This window comes from Kwoniella dejecticola, chromosome 7, assembly GCF_000512565.2.
Source record: "Kwoniella dejecticola CBS 10117 chromosome 7, complete sequence".
In the NCBI taxonomy this organism is placed as follows: Eukaryota; Fungi; Basidiomycota; class Tremellomycetes; order Tremellales; family Cryptococcaceae; genus Kwoniella; species Kwoniella dejecticola.
In genome coordinates, this window is record NC_089307.1 from 1,610,613 (window position 1) to 1,623,595 (window position 12,983).

Here is a 12,983-nt window from a genome sequence, read left to right on the forward strand (position 1 = left end):
ATGTTGCAGAACGGCGACAACCCGCAAGAAATCGCTCAATTGGGCTTGGCTTCGACTCTCGCTGAGAACATTGTCCCATCGCCAATCGACTACCTACAAGCGTCTACCTCAGAGACATCCGAACCCGGCTCAGATCCTTCATCCGGAGACGACAAGCTCGACGCAGTCTCTGCCGAATCACTTGAACTTGACGGCACCGGTGTATTACCCACCGAGACACCATTGCCCAACCTGACGTCCCTACAGAATCCCGTCGCACCTTTCCAGATGGATTCCGGATGGGTGAGTCACTCGTGCTTCTATCTATTGTTGGTGTCGTCTGATTGATAAACCCTTCATGCACGTAGACCCAGCCGGGAACCTTCACTTACTATACCCCCGAGCATATGAAATCGGGTGAAAGACAATCGATATCACCTCAGAATTCAATGCACTCATACGATGACATGTCCCATCGAAGGGCTACCACTCTCCCTCACGGCTCGTCCTACTTGCCCCCGCCCTCTGCGTCGGCGCCCCATACCATTCACAGCGGTGGTAACTTGAATCTACCACCCCTTGGACAGACCGGATACTTTTACGGCCATAGTCAATCATCCACCGGCAATATACATCCTATGAATCCCAACCTTGGTTATTCACCCCATCTGTCTGTGTCCAACTCGACTTCAGGTGGATTCCTCAACCCAATGACCTCGCCAATGGGCATGCCCGATGGAATCTCCCCTAATTCTGGTCATCGAGTACCCCCTCCTCACGCGTACCAAGAGTCACCCCGAATTCCCGGCTACTCGTCTTCGCCTGGTGGGCACCATTTATCGCCTACCTCGCCCGCCAACCATATCTTGCACGGGATGAATCAATCTTCGGCTTCAGCCTCATCTTCCTCGTTCCCATCGGTACAGAGGACTCCGGCCAACTTACCCAGAGGAGCGAAAAGAAGAAGTACTAGTGCGAGTCACTCATCGAATAGCTGGGACGAGATGGACAAGTATATGCCCTCAAGCACTGAGGTAGGAACAAGAGAGCTTGGTGATGATCAGCCTTGGGGCATGCCTCAATCAGAATACAAAGCGTTGACTCCTAGGGATAAGAAACAAGTTAGGAATAGGATCGGAGCTAGGCGATTCAGAGCCAAACGAAAAGGTGAGTGACGATGCACCATCTCCGCTTGTGGCATATGGGGGTGTCCTAAATTAGACGCTGACTTTTTTGGGACACTCTCCTCGATGCCACTCTAGATTACGTCAGTAATCTCGAGGTTCAACTCCGAACCAGGGATGATGAGCTCGCCACGATGAAAGCCCGAGTTGATGCTCAACAAGTGGAGATCAATCAGCTCAGAGCTCGATTGAACCTCCCTCCCATCGAGATGGTCCACAATCAGATGGACTCGTCAAGTTTGGGATTGGTAATGAATCACACCAATGGCGATTCTTCCGCTTCTAACACCATCAACGGCGGATCTTCCACAACCGCCTAAGCCTAGGTACAGCGTGGATGGCGGTCACAACGTCGATCGACCATCCAATATGCCGTCGCTGCATATCAGTGACGGTATCAACATCTATAAGGATATGTCACTTTCGATCATCATATAAAGAGCTACAGGAAGAAGATAGCGGCAGAAGCTATTGCCGAGAACCTCAAAATGTAATTATATTTATCTATCATTCATATTCTTCTTCCTTTTTAACCTCTCACCTCTCCCCCTGCATCGCATATATACAGCAGCTATTCTATCAACCCGGAATCGTACCTTGACCGTTACCTATGCCTCTCTTATGCCTTATCAAAAGGGAAATCACCAATAAAGCGATTTTAATCATGTTTGTATGTGTATAATTGTAAGCTCACATCTATTGTATATCTACTCATCGAATCTTGATGAAATATTGTTCATGTTTGTACTTTGTTACTTGTTATATATATATAATCATGGAATTGAAGAAAATTGATCAATGCATTCTCTGTGTATATTGGACTATACGAGTGCTGTACGCTGTCGCTGGAGCAGCATTCATTTGATCTTGATCGTCGATGCGATTGTACGATTGTACGTTATGGACGGCGATCTTGGCGCGTCTTTTTGTCTTTTTCTTGATTTGGACGCGTTTGCCAGTGAGGGTATATGGTGATAACCGCCACAAGCTAGGAATAGTATGTGATGTATGGTGTGTCGTCATGCAAGCCGAGTACCCTGGTGCATTGTCGCCTTGACCACCTCAGCTAATTCAGTTCCATTCATCCTCATTCCACTCCATCTCATCATCCTCATCATCCTCATCATTATATCTCATTGCATACATCATCCTGTACTCTTAACCCTTTCGTCACCTTTGTCAGACTGTCTTTAGCATACCTCGCATTCCTGTCAATCTAGACAGAACACTACCTGCATTACTCACTACCTGCACGAGGACAACTGCATTACCCATATTTCAGGTGAGTGACTGAGCGAGTGAAGTGCAGTGGGATGGGGTTTGGAGGCTTGTGCGGCAGTGGAGCGTATCGGAGTCATCTTCACCAAGGAAGCGAATGATGATGAGGGCATGAAGGATAGCGAATCATTACTTGGAAATGCAGTATCATGAGCGGATAGCTGGGGATGCGACGATGGGCGAGGTGCCGTTCTCATATCTCATCCAATCGGGAAGACGAGCTTCCTTTGATCATTTCCACTCGGCTTTTATACAACTCAGTGGTTTTACTTCCCATCCGCCGCCCGCACTCCAACTAGCATATGCTTCATGTTTCCTACGACTACACGCTGACCTTTTCCTATCGATCGCAGTCACCTATACCCGTACACAATCGATAAAAGTCATCTAACGCCCTACAAGTCACTCCTCATTCTTCAGCCATTGACAACGCTCTCACTTCCACCATGGCCGACTCGATAGTCGCGCCCATACCTCAATCCGGCTCGGTGTCGCCATCCCCTAACACCCTAGCACCGCCTTCGAATCCCTCACGACCCTCTTCCGCCAACTCACAGCGAAGCAACTCGTCTCGAGGTGGTAGATCTTCCAACATCTCTAGAAGCAATTCAAATGCTTCGTCTCGCGGTGGATCGGAAAGTGGAAGGGGCAATCCAGATAGGAAGAAACAGAGCGGACCTACAACTACCATCAGCGGTGGAGTAAGTCTTGGCGCTGCGGGCAATCAACCTAAGAAGGGTAACAACACCAACGGAAAGAAAGGTAGATCGCCGATACCTAAAGAAGCGAAGCTCGAGGGAAGCGAGAAGTCGGACGCTCAGCAACCACAACAGCAGCAGAGAAACGGCAACAAAGGTAAAAAACCGAATTCTAATCGTAAACCGAATCCAATCAACACCAATGTACAAAACCCTAATCGACCTTCATCTCAGAACTCGAGCAGAAAAGGAGGAAACGACTCAACCACGTCGCAGAGCGCTCCTAAATCTATCCACACGGCTGTGTCTGCGCCTCGAACAGCCATGGAGGCTGCGGTTGATGCTGCGACCAAAAAGCACCATGACCAGTCGGGTGGCGATGCCCTTGCATCTTTACAAAAGATGATCTCTGACCTGAAGACCCTCCCAACGTCAGCTCCGTCTACTGGTAGCTCGAACGGCTCAAGATCAGTCAGTGCTGGTGCGACTAAAGAATCACCCGTCTCAGCTTCAGCTGCGATCGCCAAGACCCCCACTGAACCGGTGACAATCCCCAACTCTTCCACGTCGAACAGCTCCAACGCTTCCAAGAAGCTGAAAGCTGACGCTCCCAGCTTCACTCCTTCTTTCAACGCCACCACTTCGCCCGGGCTGTCGGTCTCCCCTATAGCACCTATACCATCGGCAAGCGTACTCCATCCCCGTTCAGTATCACAAGGCAGCGCTGTCAATCAAACCAACAGACGAACTTCGACAGGATCGGCAGGCGGTTCAAGTCTCAACCAGAATTCAGCGACGTCGCCTGTCCAGATGTACGCCAATTCGCTCCCTCCGATCTACCAGAACTTATCTGCTCATCCCGAGGTGGACGAGGAACACTCGCCTATGTCTTTCGCACAACAAGCAGAGATGCAGTATCAACAACAGCAGCTGCTTGCGGCGCAACAACAACAGTACCAGTACATCCAGCTACTGCAAGCTCAGATCGCCGCGAGTCAACAACTGGCTCAGCAACAAGCTCATCATCAGCAGCAACACCAGCAACAACAACAACAGCCGATGGGAAGCTTCATCGCCCCTCGATTTCAGGCTCTCGCTCAACAACGTGCTGCTCAACAGCAACAGCAGACCGCTCTTCAGCTGGCTCAAGCGCAACAACTGTACGAGCTTCAACAGGCCCAACTGTTACAGCAACAGCGAGAACAGGAGGCCGCGAGAGCCAAAGCTATCGCTGAGACAATGAAGAACCAACCTGTCTTTGCGGAGGACGACGAAGAGCCTGAGGTTCGCAACTCTATTTCTTCTGTAGGTCCCACCGGTCGACCACAACTCGCGCCGTCTTTCACCTTTGGTGCTAAGCCAAAACATGTCAAGAGTGAGAGTATTTCGGACCGGGGCTCAGCACGAGACTCGATGTCACCCCCTTCGACCCATCATACATCGCCTCCCGTTGTCGTGAACAGGTCCGAAGGTATCGGAGGAGCCGCTGCTACTGGATTGGCGGGGCTTGCGGCTAGAGCTCACAAGAGAACGGGAAGCGAGATGTCTGCGGCCATGCAACAACAGGTGAGTCGCTTGATCCACCCATGCTGACCGCTTTTGCTGACAATCTACTCCAGCTCGCTATTCAGCAAGAAATCGAAGCACTGCAAGCCAAGCAGAAGGCGTTGATGCAGGAAGACATGACTAGTCAAGGCTCTACCCCTCTGAGTCAACTCAACACTGCTTTGCAGAGCAAGCAGACCCCGTCCCAAACACTCTCTCGACACCGACGAGTCCAATCTAGTCTACCTTCTGCCACCATCCCCACCGAGTTGCCCGATAGATCGGAAGAAGCCGATCAACCTCGTGCTCTCCGAACAATTGGTGAGATGCCACCACCGCCAGTGCCCTCTAACGGCGGTCACTCTCGTCGACACAGTGTCAATGTCTTCAACAAGGCCGCTGGTCATGGCGCTGGGTTCGGCAGTATCAGCGGTGAGGTCTCCATTCCGGAGGATTATGTGTCAAACGGGGAAAGAGGTCTAGGTCATCATCGATCAGGAAGTCGATCTGGGTTCGAATCCGGTAATTGGAGAGTGTCCGGTGGTGGATCCGCCAACAACAACAATAATTTGGGCACTGTACAAGTCGCCGATTTAGCAGCTGCTCAAGCCCACTTGCAATCGCTCGCTCAGTTTAGAGCGGCAGCCGGAGGTGGTCACAGTAAAATGGCATCATTCAGTTTCCCTAACATGCTCCCGAACTTGTTAGCCGCTACAACATTGCAGACACCCATAGGTCAATCGCTTTGGCAACAGCAACAATCGTTCCAGATGCAACTTCAACAGACCTCACAAGGACCCCAACGAAAATCTCTATTTGCACCTTACTTGCCTCAGGCCTCTTTGCCCCCCCTACTTCAAGCCGGTAAATTAGTTGTCGGTGTATTGAGGGTTAACAAGAAGAACCGATCGGATGCTTATGTCGCTACTGATGTGCTCGAAGCTGATATCTACATTTGTGGATCGAAGGACCGAAACAGAGCGCTAGAGGGGGATATCGTTGCGGTGGAACTGCTTGATGTCGACGAGGTCTGGGGTACCAAGAAGGACAAGGAAGAGAAGAAGCGCAAAAAGGAAGAGAACGCTGCGTACGATCTCAAACCTGCTCAAGCCAAGAAAATTGAAAAGAAGAAGGATGACGTGGAAGTTGAGGGACAAGGATTGACGCTATTCGAGGACGAAGAGGTCAATGATGATACGAAGCCGACTTACGCTGGGCATGTTGTTGCTGTTGTGAGTGCGACCATGTCGACTTGTAAGACCTGAGCTGACTTGGCCTATGCAACAGGTCGAGCGTATGCCCGGACAGCTCTTCTCGGGTCAACTCGGTGTTCTGCGACCTTCCTCCGCTGCGACCAAGGAAAAGCAAGAATTGGAACGACGAGAAAGGGATGGCGATAGGGCTGGACGAAGAGACGAACCTGAACAAAGACCAAAAATCGTCTGGTTCAAACCTACCGATAAACGAGTACCACTCATTGCTATTCCCACTGAACAAGCGCCCTCGGACTTTATCGATAATCCCGAAGCATATGGAGATAAGTTGTTCGTAGCGACGATCAAGCGATGGCCAATGTGAGTGTAAGATGTCGTGGTCCACGATCTCTCGCTAATGTCTGATAATCCGGCAGCACTTCACTCCACCCATTCGGTACTTTGGTAGAAGAGCTGGGTCCAATCGGGGATGTAGAGGTGGAGACTAGTGCTTTGCTGAAGGACTGCAATTTCCCCACGGAGGAGTTTACCGATCTGACCATGAAATGTCTTCCACCTTTACCATGGAGGTAAGTCAGCTGTCTGAATTTGACTTTGGAAGAAAAGCTGCTTACTTGTATCCGGTCATATAGTATTCCCGATCGGGAGTACGAGGTCCGAACCGATTTGCGAGATCAGAGAACATTCACTATTGATCCTTCGACTGCCAAAGACCTCGACGATGCGTTGTCGGTGAAGCAGAACGAAGATGGCACAATCACAGTCGGCGTCCACATTGCGGATGTCTCTTACTTCGGTGAGCTTGTTGTGTGGGGACTCATGACGTGCAAGCTGCTAAACGGTCCACTTATGTGTAGTCAAAGCCAATACTGCAATCGATCGGGAAGCTCGTAAGAGAGCTACGAGTGTATACTTGGTACAGCGGGCCGTCCCGATGTTACCGCCTCAGCTCTCAGAGGAGCTGTGCTCCCTCGTACCCGATGTGGAAAGGTTGACTTTCTCTGCAATTTTCACTTTCGATCAAGAGGGTAATGTAAAGGAGAAGAAATTTGCAAAGACCATTATCAAGTGAGCCGGGTGTGACCAATTATCGCAATGGCATTCAGCTGACAATGAGTGATGTATGATAGATCGAATGCCAAATTGTCCTATGGTGATGCGCAGACTATCATTAACGGGGGATCTCTAGATCCCAGCAAGGCTGCTGCAGCGGAGATCAAGGAGATCGAGGCTGATATTAGAACTCTTCATGTGAGCTGAATCGCCACCTCGTTCTCAACAGATAAGCTCATCGATACGTGTAACAGGATTTGTCATCGAAGATCAAACGCAAGAGGCTGGATGAGGGAGCTATACTCAGTAATAAGCTCAAGGTGTCGTTCGCACTGGACGATAATGGAAAGCCTGTGGATGTGGACGCGGTCAAGAAGATCGAGGCGAATTCTTTGGTGGAGGAAGTGAGTTGCTTTGATACCAGTTTGAATGGTACACCGTTCCATCAAAGACTAATGTGTCTACAATTCCAGTTCATGCTGCTTGCCAATACGTCGGTAGCTTACCTCATAGCCAATGGTCTGCCGGAACAAGCCTTGTTGAGAAGACACGAAGCACCAATAGAAAGGAGATTGGTGAGTACAATCGATGACTGAGCCCATATACAACATGGTCGTAGCTGATCATATTGGGATCACGCTTTTGCTGAAATAGGAGGGCTTCGTCACGCGTGCTCATAAGCTCGGATTCGAGATGGATGCTACATCGGCTGGAACTTTGCAAAGATCCTTTGAGGGCATCAAAGATAGCGATACGGTGTTATGCTTAGAACTGCTCAAGAAGAAAGCTATGCAAAGGTCAGTGTTTTTCTCTTCCTCTCTTCATCCCTTTGATAGATCGCAGTAAGCGCAGATGAGCTGATCATTCCATGGCACAGAGCTCGATACTTCTGTACGGGTATGTTGGATATTGCCAAGTATTCGCACTGGGCTCTGAATACTCCGTTATACACCCATTTCACGGTGAGTCTGCCTTCCTCGATGTTTGATGTGTTCCCTGTCCCATTTTATCCCCTGTCCCCCTCTCCGCTAAACTCCCGCTATACCTACCTTTCGGTTTTCGATCTCTATGTTCTCCTCCCACCCATCCGTTATAGTACATCACTTGAACTGGAGCCGTGGCAATCACGCTGACATTGTGCGTAGTCACCAATTCGAAGGTATGCGGACGTCCTGGTTCATCGAATGCTTGATGCGTGCCTCACAAGTCGTGAGTGACCCATTCCTAATACCTAGTCACCACCTGACATCGATTGTCTTTTAGCAAACCCCAATGATGTCAAATTCCTCATGGATCGGGATCAAGTCGCGAAATGCGCCCAACAGTGTAACATGAAGAAGGCATCTGCCAAATTGGCTGAGGAGCAATCTATCCACTTGTACCTCTGTTTGCTCATACACGACCTCACCGAAAGATACGGCCCGGTGATCAGGCAAGCTAAAGTCACTGGTGTTTTGGACGCTGCGTTCGATGTCATCATTGTGAGTGTACCACTACTTGGCATTCTTCCGCAAAATGCTCATGCAACCGGTTTCGCAATGACCCCACTAACATCATTGATGTTATGTTCTAGCCCGAATTCGGTATTGAGAAACGCGTCCACGTCGACAAGATGCCAGTCGAGAACGTAGTATACGACGAACATAAAGACATCTTATCCTTATACTGGACCCGACAGAACGTCTTGAGTTATTTAGCGGAGACTACCGAAGATCCACACCTATTGAAGATCAAAGAATTAGGCGAGAAATTGATCAGTGGATCGTCTACGACTCAAGCTTTAGAAGAGAACTCCTTATTCGATAACACCGGTTCCGGTTCTGGATCTAACTCAAACGAAAAGTCGAAACAATACCTCAAGTCGTCTTTGAGATCCGAAATACCGTTTGAAGGTCTTCGAAGTGATTCGAGCGGAAAGCATAAGATTCAAGATATCAAGGAACTGTCGAATTTGCCGGTGATCATTACGAGCGATATTACGAAGTCGCCCCCTGTGTTGGTGGTTTATGCCTGTGAGTGGCTTTTGGCGCAATCTTCTTTCGGTATTTTGATCGCAAGAGCGCAGCGGCTGATATATCGATGTTGTTGATAGGCAATCCTTACGCCTCGTAAAGTGGAGTAGAGAGGGACGACAGCATCAGGGCGTGTTTCATTGGTGTATAAGTGAGAGACAGAGAGAGAGGGCAAAGGGGAAGATGAATTGTTAGTTTCGTGACAAAGCATGCCATTCGATGTAGTTCAGCAAAGTCAGAATCACGAAGGAAGTAGCATAAATTCAAGAATGTTCACGCTGGCTTGCTTCTCCTCCCTTTCGCCTTACTGCGTTGAGTCAAATGACGAGCGGGTTCGGCCTCATTTGATTGAATTGAATTTAATTGAATGCGATCGGCTGCTTTGGCACGAGTATACATGCATGCCCAAGCTGTCTGTTCTGCACTAATTCTGAGGAGACGCGTACGGAGATGTCAGAGTACTACGACTGAAGTCAGGATTCGTCCTGATAAAGTTAACGTCTCTCATAATCTTCATAATCCCTGGTCCTAATCCTAGTCCCAGTCCTAATCATGGTATTTACCCTTGAAACCAGGAGCTATAAGTTCATCTTCCCTCTCTCTGTAGTTTGCCCGCTTCTTCTGCTGCCAAGTCTGTTTGAGAGTGACGAATTCACCCATCGTCGGGACTTTGTGACCGCCCTTCTCGAATTCGTTCTGCGTGAACCCCTCCCTCTCCAACAGGGGCGATTTGATCGTGGTTAATGGAAGGTCGTTGGAGGGTCGGGCGAAGTATAGGAGACCTAGACGGTCGTATTGGTTCTGATCTTTGGGAGGGACTGAGACCTGACAACGTGAATGGAGGAGTCAGTATGGGTTGTGAAAAGGCAATGTTATTATGTGATGTGATTTCAAGGTAAGGTGACACAAGAGGAACATAGCACGCAAGCTGAGTTGAGTTGAAAGAGGGATCGATCGACTGCACGCGACTCGACACGGCTCGACTGGAGTCCATTGACGGTGACTGGACTCACTCGGTGAACCGTCGATTTGATATATCCCCCAGTGAGGAAACTCAACGCATCGCACGTATTGACAGTGAGCGACCCGTCTAGGGGTTTAGCCCATTTCCACGCGCCCGTCTTATGATCTTTGATCTGTAAGGCCGCCACGGGCTGACGGAATAGTAAAGTCAATGTACCCAGATCAGTATGGCCCAGAGAGTAGAGCCCATCCCCTTGGGAAAGGGTCTCGAGTTGGGCGGGGTCGAAATGACGGTACATCATATAACGCAGATGATCCTCTGAAGGATTCTTGTATTGGTGTAAATCGACGAAGAACTCTTCCGGCAGTTCGAGGGCGATGGCGATGAGACGATGTAAGGGGTCCAGAACGTTGGTGTGTAATGACTATCTCACATCACAGTCAAATCAGTCAATTTAATGATTTTCTGGCATTCACTGAGTAGTCCGCCGTCGCGAGTCAAAGACAAGAGAGACGATCGCAGAGCTAAGATCAGAAGATCAAGGTTCACTCACCCGGGCGAACTCCTCGATCTCACCGATGTTGTCTTTGATGACCTCCGGATGATCTCGATCGTGAAACCCGTCGAACTCTGTGCCGTAGGAATCAACGAGACTATTCAGCGATTTCTGGTGATGGAATTGAGTTGGTCGGAATTGGTGCACTGTGGACTCACTTGGAATATTGTACACCTCAGTTTGATCTCTCACTCCACCATGTAATACAGCCCTCCCAGCGGGTCTATAACCGTTGTATTCACCATTCTCTAGATCGGGGATATACTTGGACTTCTCCTCGAGGGGCAGCTCGTAGAACTTGGCTCCAAGAGCGAATTGCCGATCGACTTTCTCTTGCGGGATACCGAAGTTGATCACGTAGAAGAAACCTTTAGTCCGGATGGCCTCGATCAAGATTTGAGCTTGTTCAGCTTTGCCTTCGGGTGTGCTGAGTTTCGACAGGTCGATGGCGGGTACTGAGTGAATTGAAGATGAAGCATTAGCGCTCATTCCACATCCGTATCGATTCATTCTCCTGAAATAAAAGGTCGTATGACTTGAGGATAAGGCAATACGAAAAACTCACAGTCTGCCCAGTCCAGGTTCTCCTTGGTCTCGGGCACGTAGTCGTATTTGAAGATCTGCGGTACAGCGATGGGCATTTTGATGGATTATTGAGACTTTGATAGAGTCTGTCAGTCGTTCGTTGGGCGTGTGTTGTTCCGTAAGTATGCGTGATTGAGAGAAAAAGTAATGTGTCTGAAGCAGATCAAGTTGTTGTGTATTTGTATATATGATGCTTTATGTTTACACAACACCTCAAGCAGTTGCTGAGAAGCCGCCTAGCATATGCAGGTAAGATACCGCATCTTAGAATGTAGGCTTAGTCCGACCCCAGCCGAGTCCGCATACTCGTATAGCGCGATCGCTGAGAACCGCTCAGAACCCCATCGAGTCAGGAGCTGCTCCCATGCTTGAGACGTATTCGCAGCATTTGCAAACGCATCAATGGTTTGATGACGAGCGATGAGAAATGAGAACGAATGAAGTCGTGATTGATTAGTCAACCTCGGTCAACTCCGAACGATCTTAAAATAAACATGCTTGATTTTTCCCAAAAGACTCTGACGAGATGTGCTCTTCTTACCTGGGGAACTTGAACATTGCTCAGTGGATGGTCGAGCTAGGACTGGATACAGGTCTGAAAGACCAAAGATGATGGCGTGATCAAGAAAGAACCTTTGGCTGTTCGGAGTAAATCGTTAGCCATCCTTCTCCTGGCAGTCAGCTGATAAGATTTCGTTCGCCAATGCTTCGGTCCAGGAGGTTCAGACGCGACTGGCCTTCTTCTCAAATGGACTGCCTGTAAATGGTAAACTCTCAAAAACGGAACAGCTACAAAGGTTCATTCGAAAGAAGCGCGCATGGTCATATTCTACCACCCCCTCTTCTCTGTTATAGCTTGGATACTCATCCTTCTGTCAAAGCTTCGACACGTCTCTGGAAATTGCAAATCCCCCTCTAGATCTCGACGTCGGCGGGACCCACCGAAGCACATCAGTGCACATCATCGATCATAAACGCACTAAGCCTCAGGAGGTGACTTAGCATAGGCGTTACTGATCTATTTTGAGACATCCGCCTAGACACTTGATCGCCGACTCTGTGAGAATGATGCGAGATGCGGCAGTCGACTAACTTGATCTAGCGGTTTTGCTGTCTGAATGTCTAAACGAGATTACTCGCTGACTCATGGGGCGAGAAGGATTCCTGTCTGTGTGCTGTACGAGTAATGTCATATCGTCTATCTCATCGCTTGCCGAAAGAGCAATTGATGGCGTGCTATTGGCACGGTGATTTGTAGGATCCGAATGAATACCGATCTCGATGCTTTTGCTCCTAATTTGCGCCGGACGACTAATTGCGAAACCAAAAAAGCTGACTCTTTGATGCATAAATATGACTGATAGCACATCCACGAACCCAGTCTCGCCAGATCTTCGCTAGTTGCTGAAAGCTGAAAGCCTGCAAAGCCATCCGGTATTCTCTTGGAAGACTGTCTCACGACGATCCGAATAAATTTTTCGATCACCCCAGGTGCTGTACTGTAGGATCGGGTGAACATGGGCAGAATCGAGCGGCTGCGACGGATCAGGATCGCAGATGCGTTCATGGACGTCTTCGATTGGTATCGTGAGTCATAAAGATCTAGACTCTCTGAGCCTGCTGTATGCTGAAGGCGTTGTGTCTGGGTACTGCGATTTAGCTTCTCATTATCCGAAAGAAGAGCGCAAGTTGCTCCGAAAACTCGACATAACGATTCTGATCTTTGCTTGTCTGAGTTGTGAGCTCCTTACTGCCATATTGAGGTGTTGAAATCGCCGACGGGACGAACTGGGAGATATGCACGGACTGATGTACCGTATGTCGTTCTGTCTATAGTCTTTTGCAAGGTGAATCTCAAAGTCTTTCCCACCCCTGCTGCGATTCTTACGGTCGTCATCAGACGAAATTACTGATA

General features: G+C 49.1%; 3 protein-coding genes across 3 annotated transcripts; 2 read left to right on the forward strand and 1 right to left on the reverse strand.

The window, feature by feature from the left end:
- On the forward strand, positions 1-1,483 carry I303_106221 (uncharacterized protein; the record flags this gene model as incomplete). Its single annotated transcript, XM_018409522.1, has 3 exons — positions 1-282; positions 348-1,146; positions 1,242-1,483. The coding sequence occupies 3 exons, from the start codon at positions 1-3 to the stop codon at positions 1,481-1,483; spliced, it is 1,323 nt and encodes a 440-aa protein (XP_018261795.1).
- A 1,404-nt stretch (positions 1,484-2,887) lies between these two features.
- I303_106222 (uncharacterized protein) lies at positions 2,888-9,063 on the forward strand (the record flags this gene model as incomplete). Its single annotated transcript, XM_065969332.1, has 15 exons — positions 2,888-4,705; positions 4,759-5,916; positions 5,972-6,258; positions 6,315-6,467; positions 6,531-6,694; positions 6,756-6,966; positions 7,029-7,149; positions 7,206-7,355; positions 7,425-7,526; positions 7,606-7,748; positions 7,829-7,913; positions 8,097-8,160; positions 8,215-8,432; positions 8,525-8,963; positions 9,044-9,063. 15 exons carry the CDS (start codon positions 2,888-2,890, stop codon positions 9,061-9,063), a joined length of 5,133 nt encoding a protein of 1,710 aa, XP_065825404.1.
- A 446-nt stretch (positions 9,064-9,509) lies between these two features.
- On the reverse strand, positions 9,510-11,124 carry I303_106223 (uncharacterized protein; the record flags this gene model as incomplete). Its single annotated transcript, XM_018409524.1, has 5 exons — positions 9,510-9,788; positions 9,977-10,351; positions 10,481-10,557; positions 10,642-10,938; positions 11,049-11,124. 5 exons carry the CDS (start codon positions 11,122-11,124, stop codon positions 9,510-9,512), a joined length of 1,104 nt encoding a protein of 367 aa, XP_018261797.1.
- Positions 11,125-12,983: the final 1,859 nt, after the last annotated feature.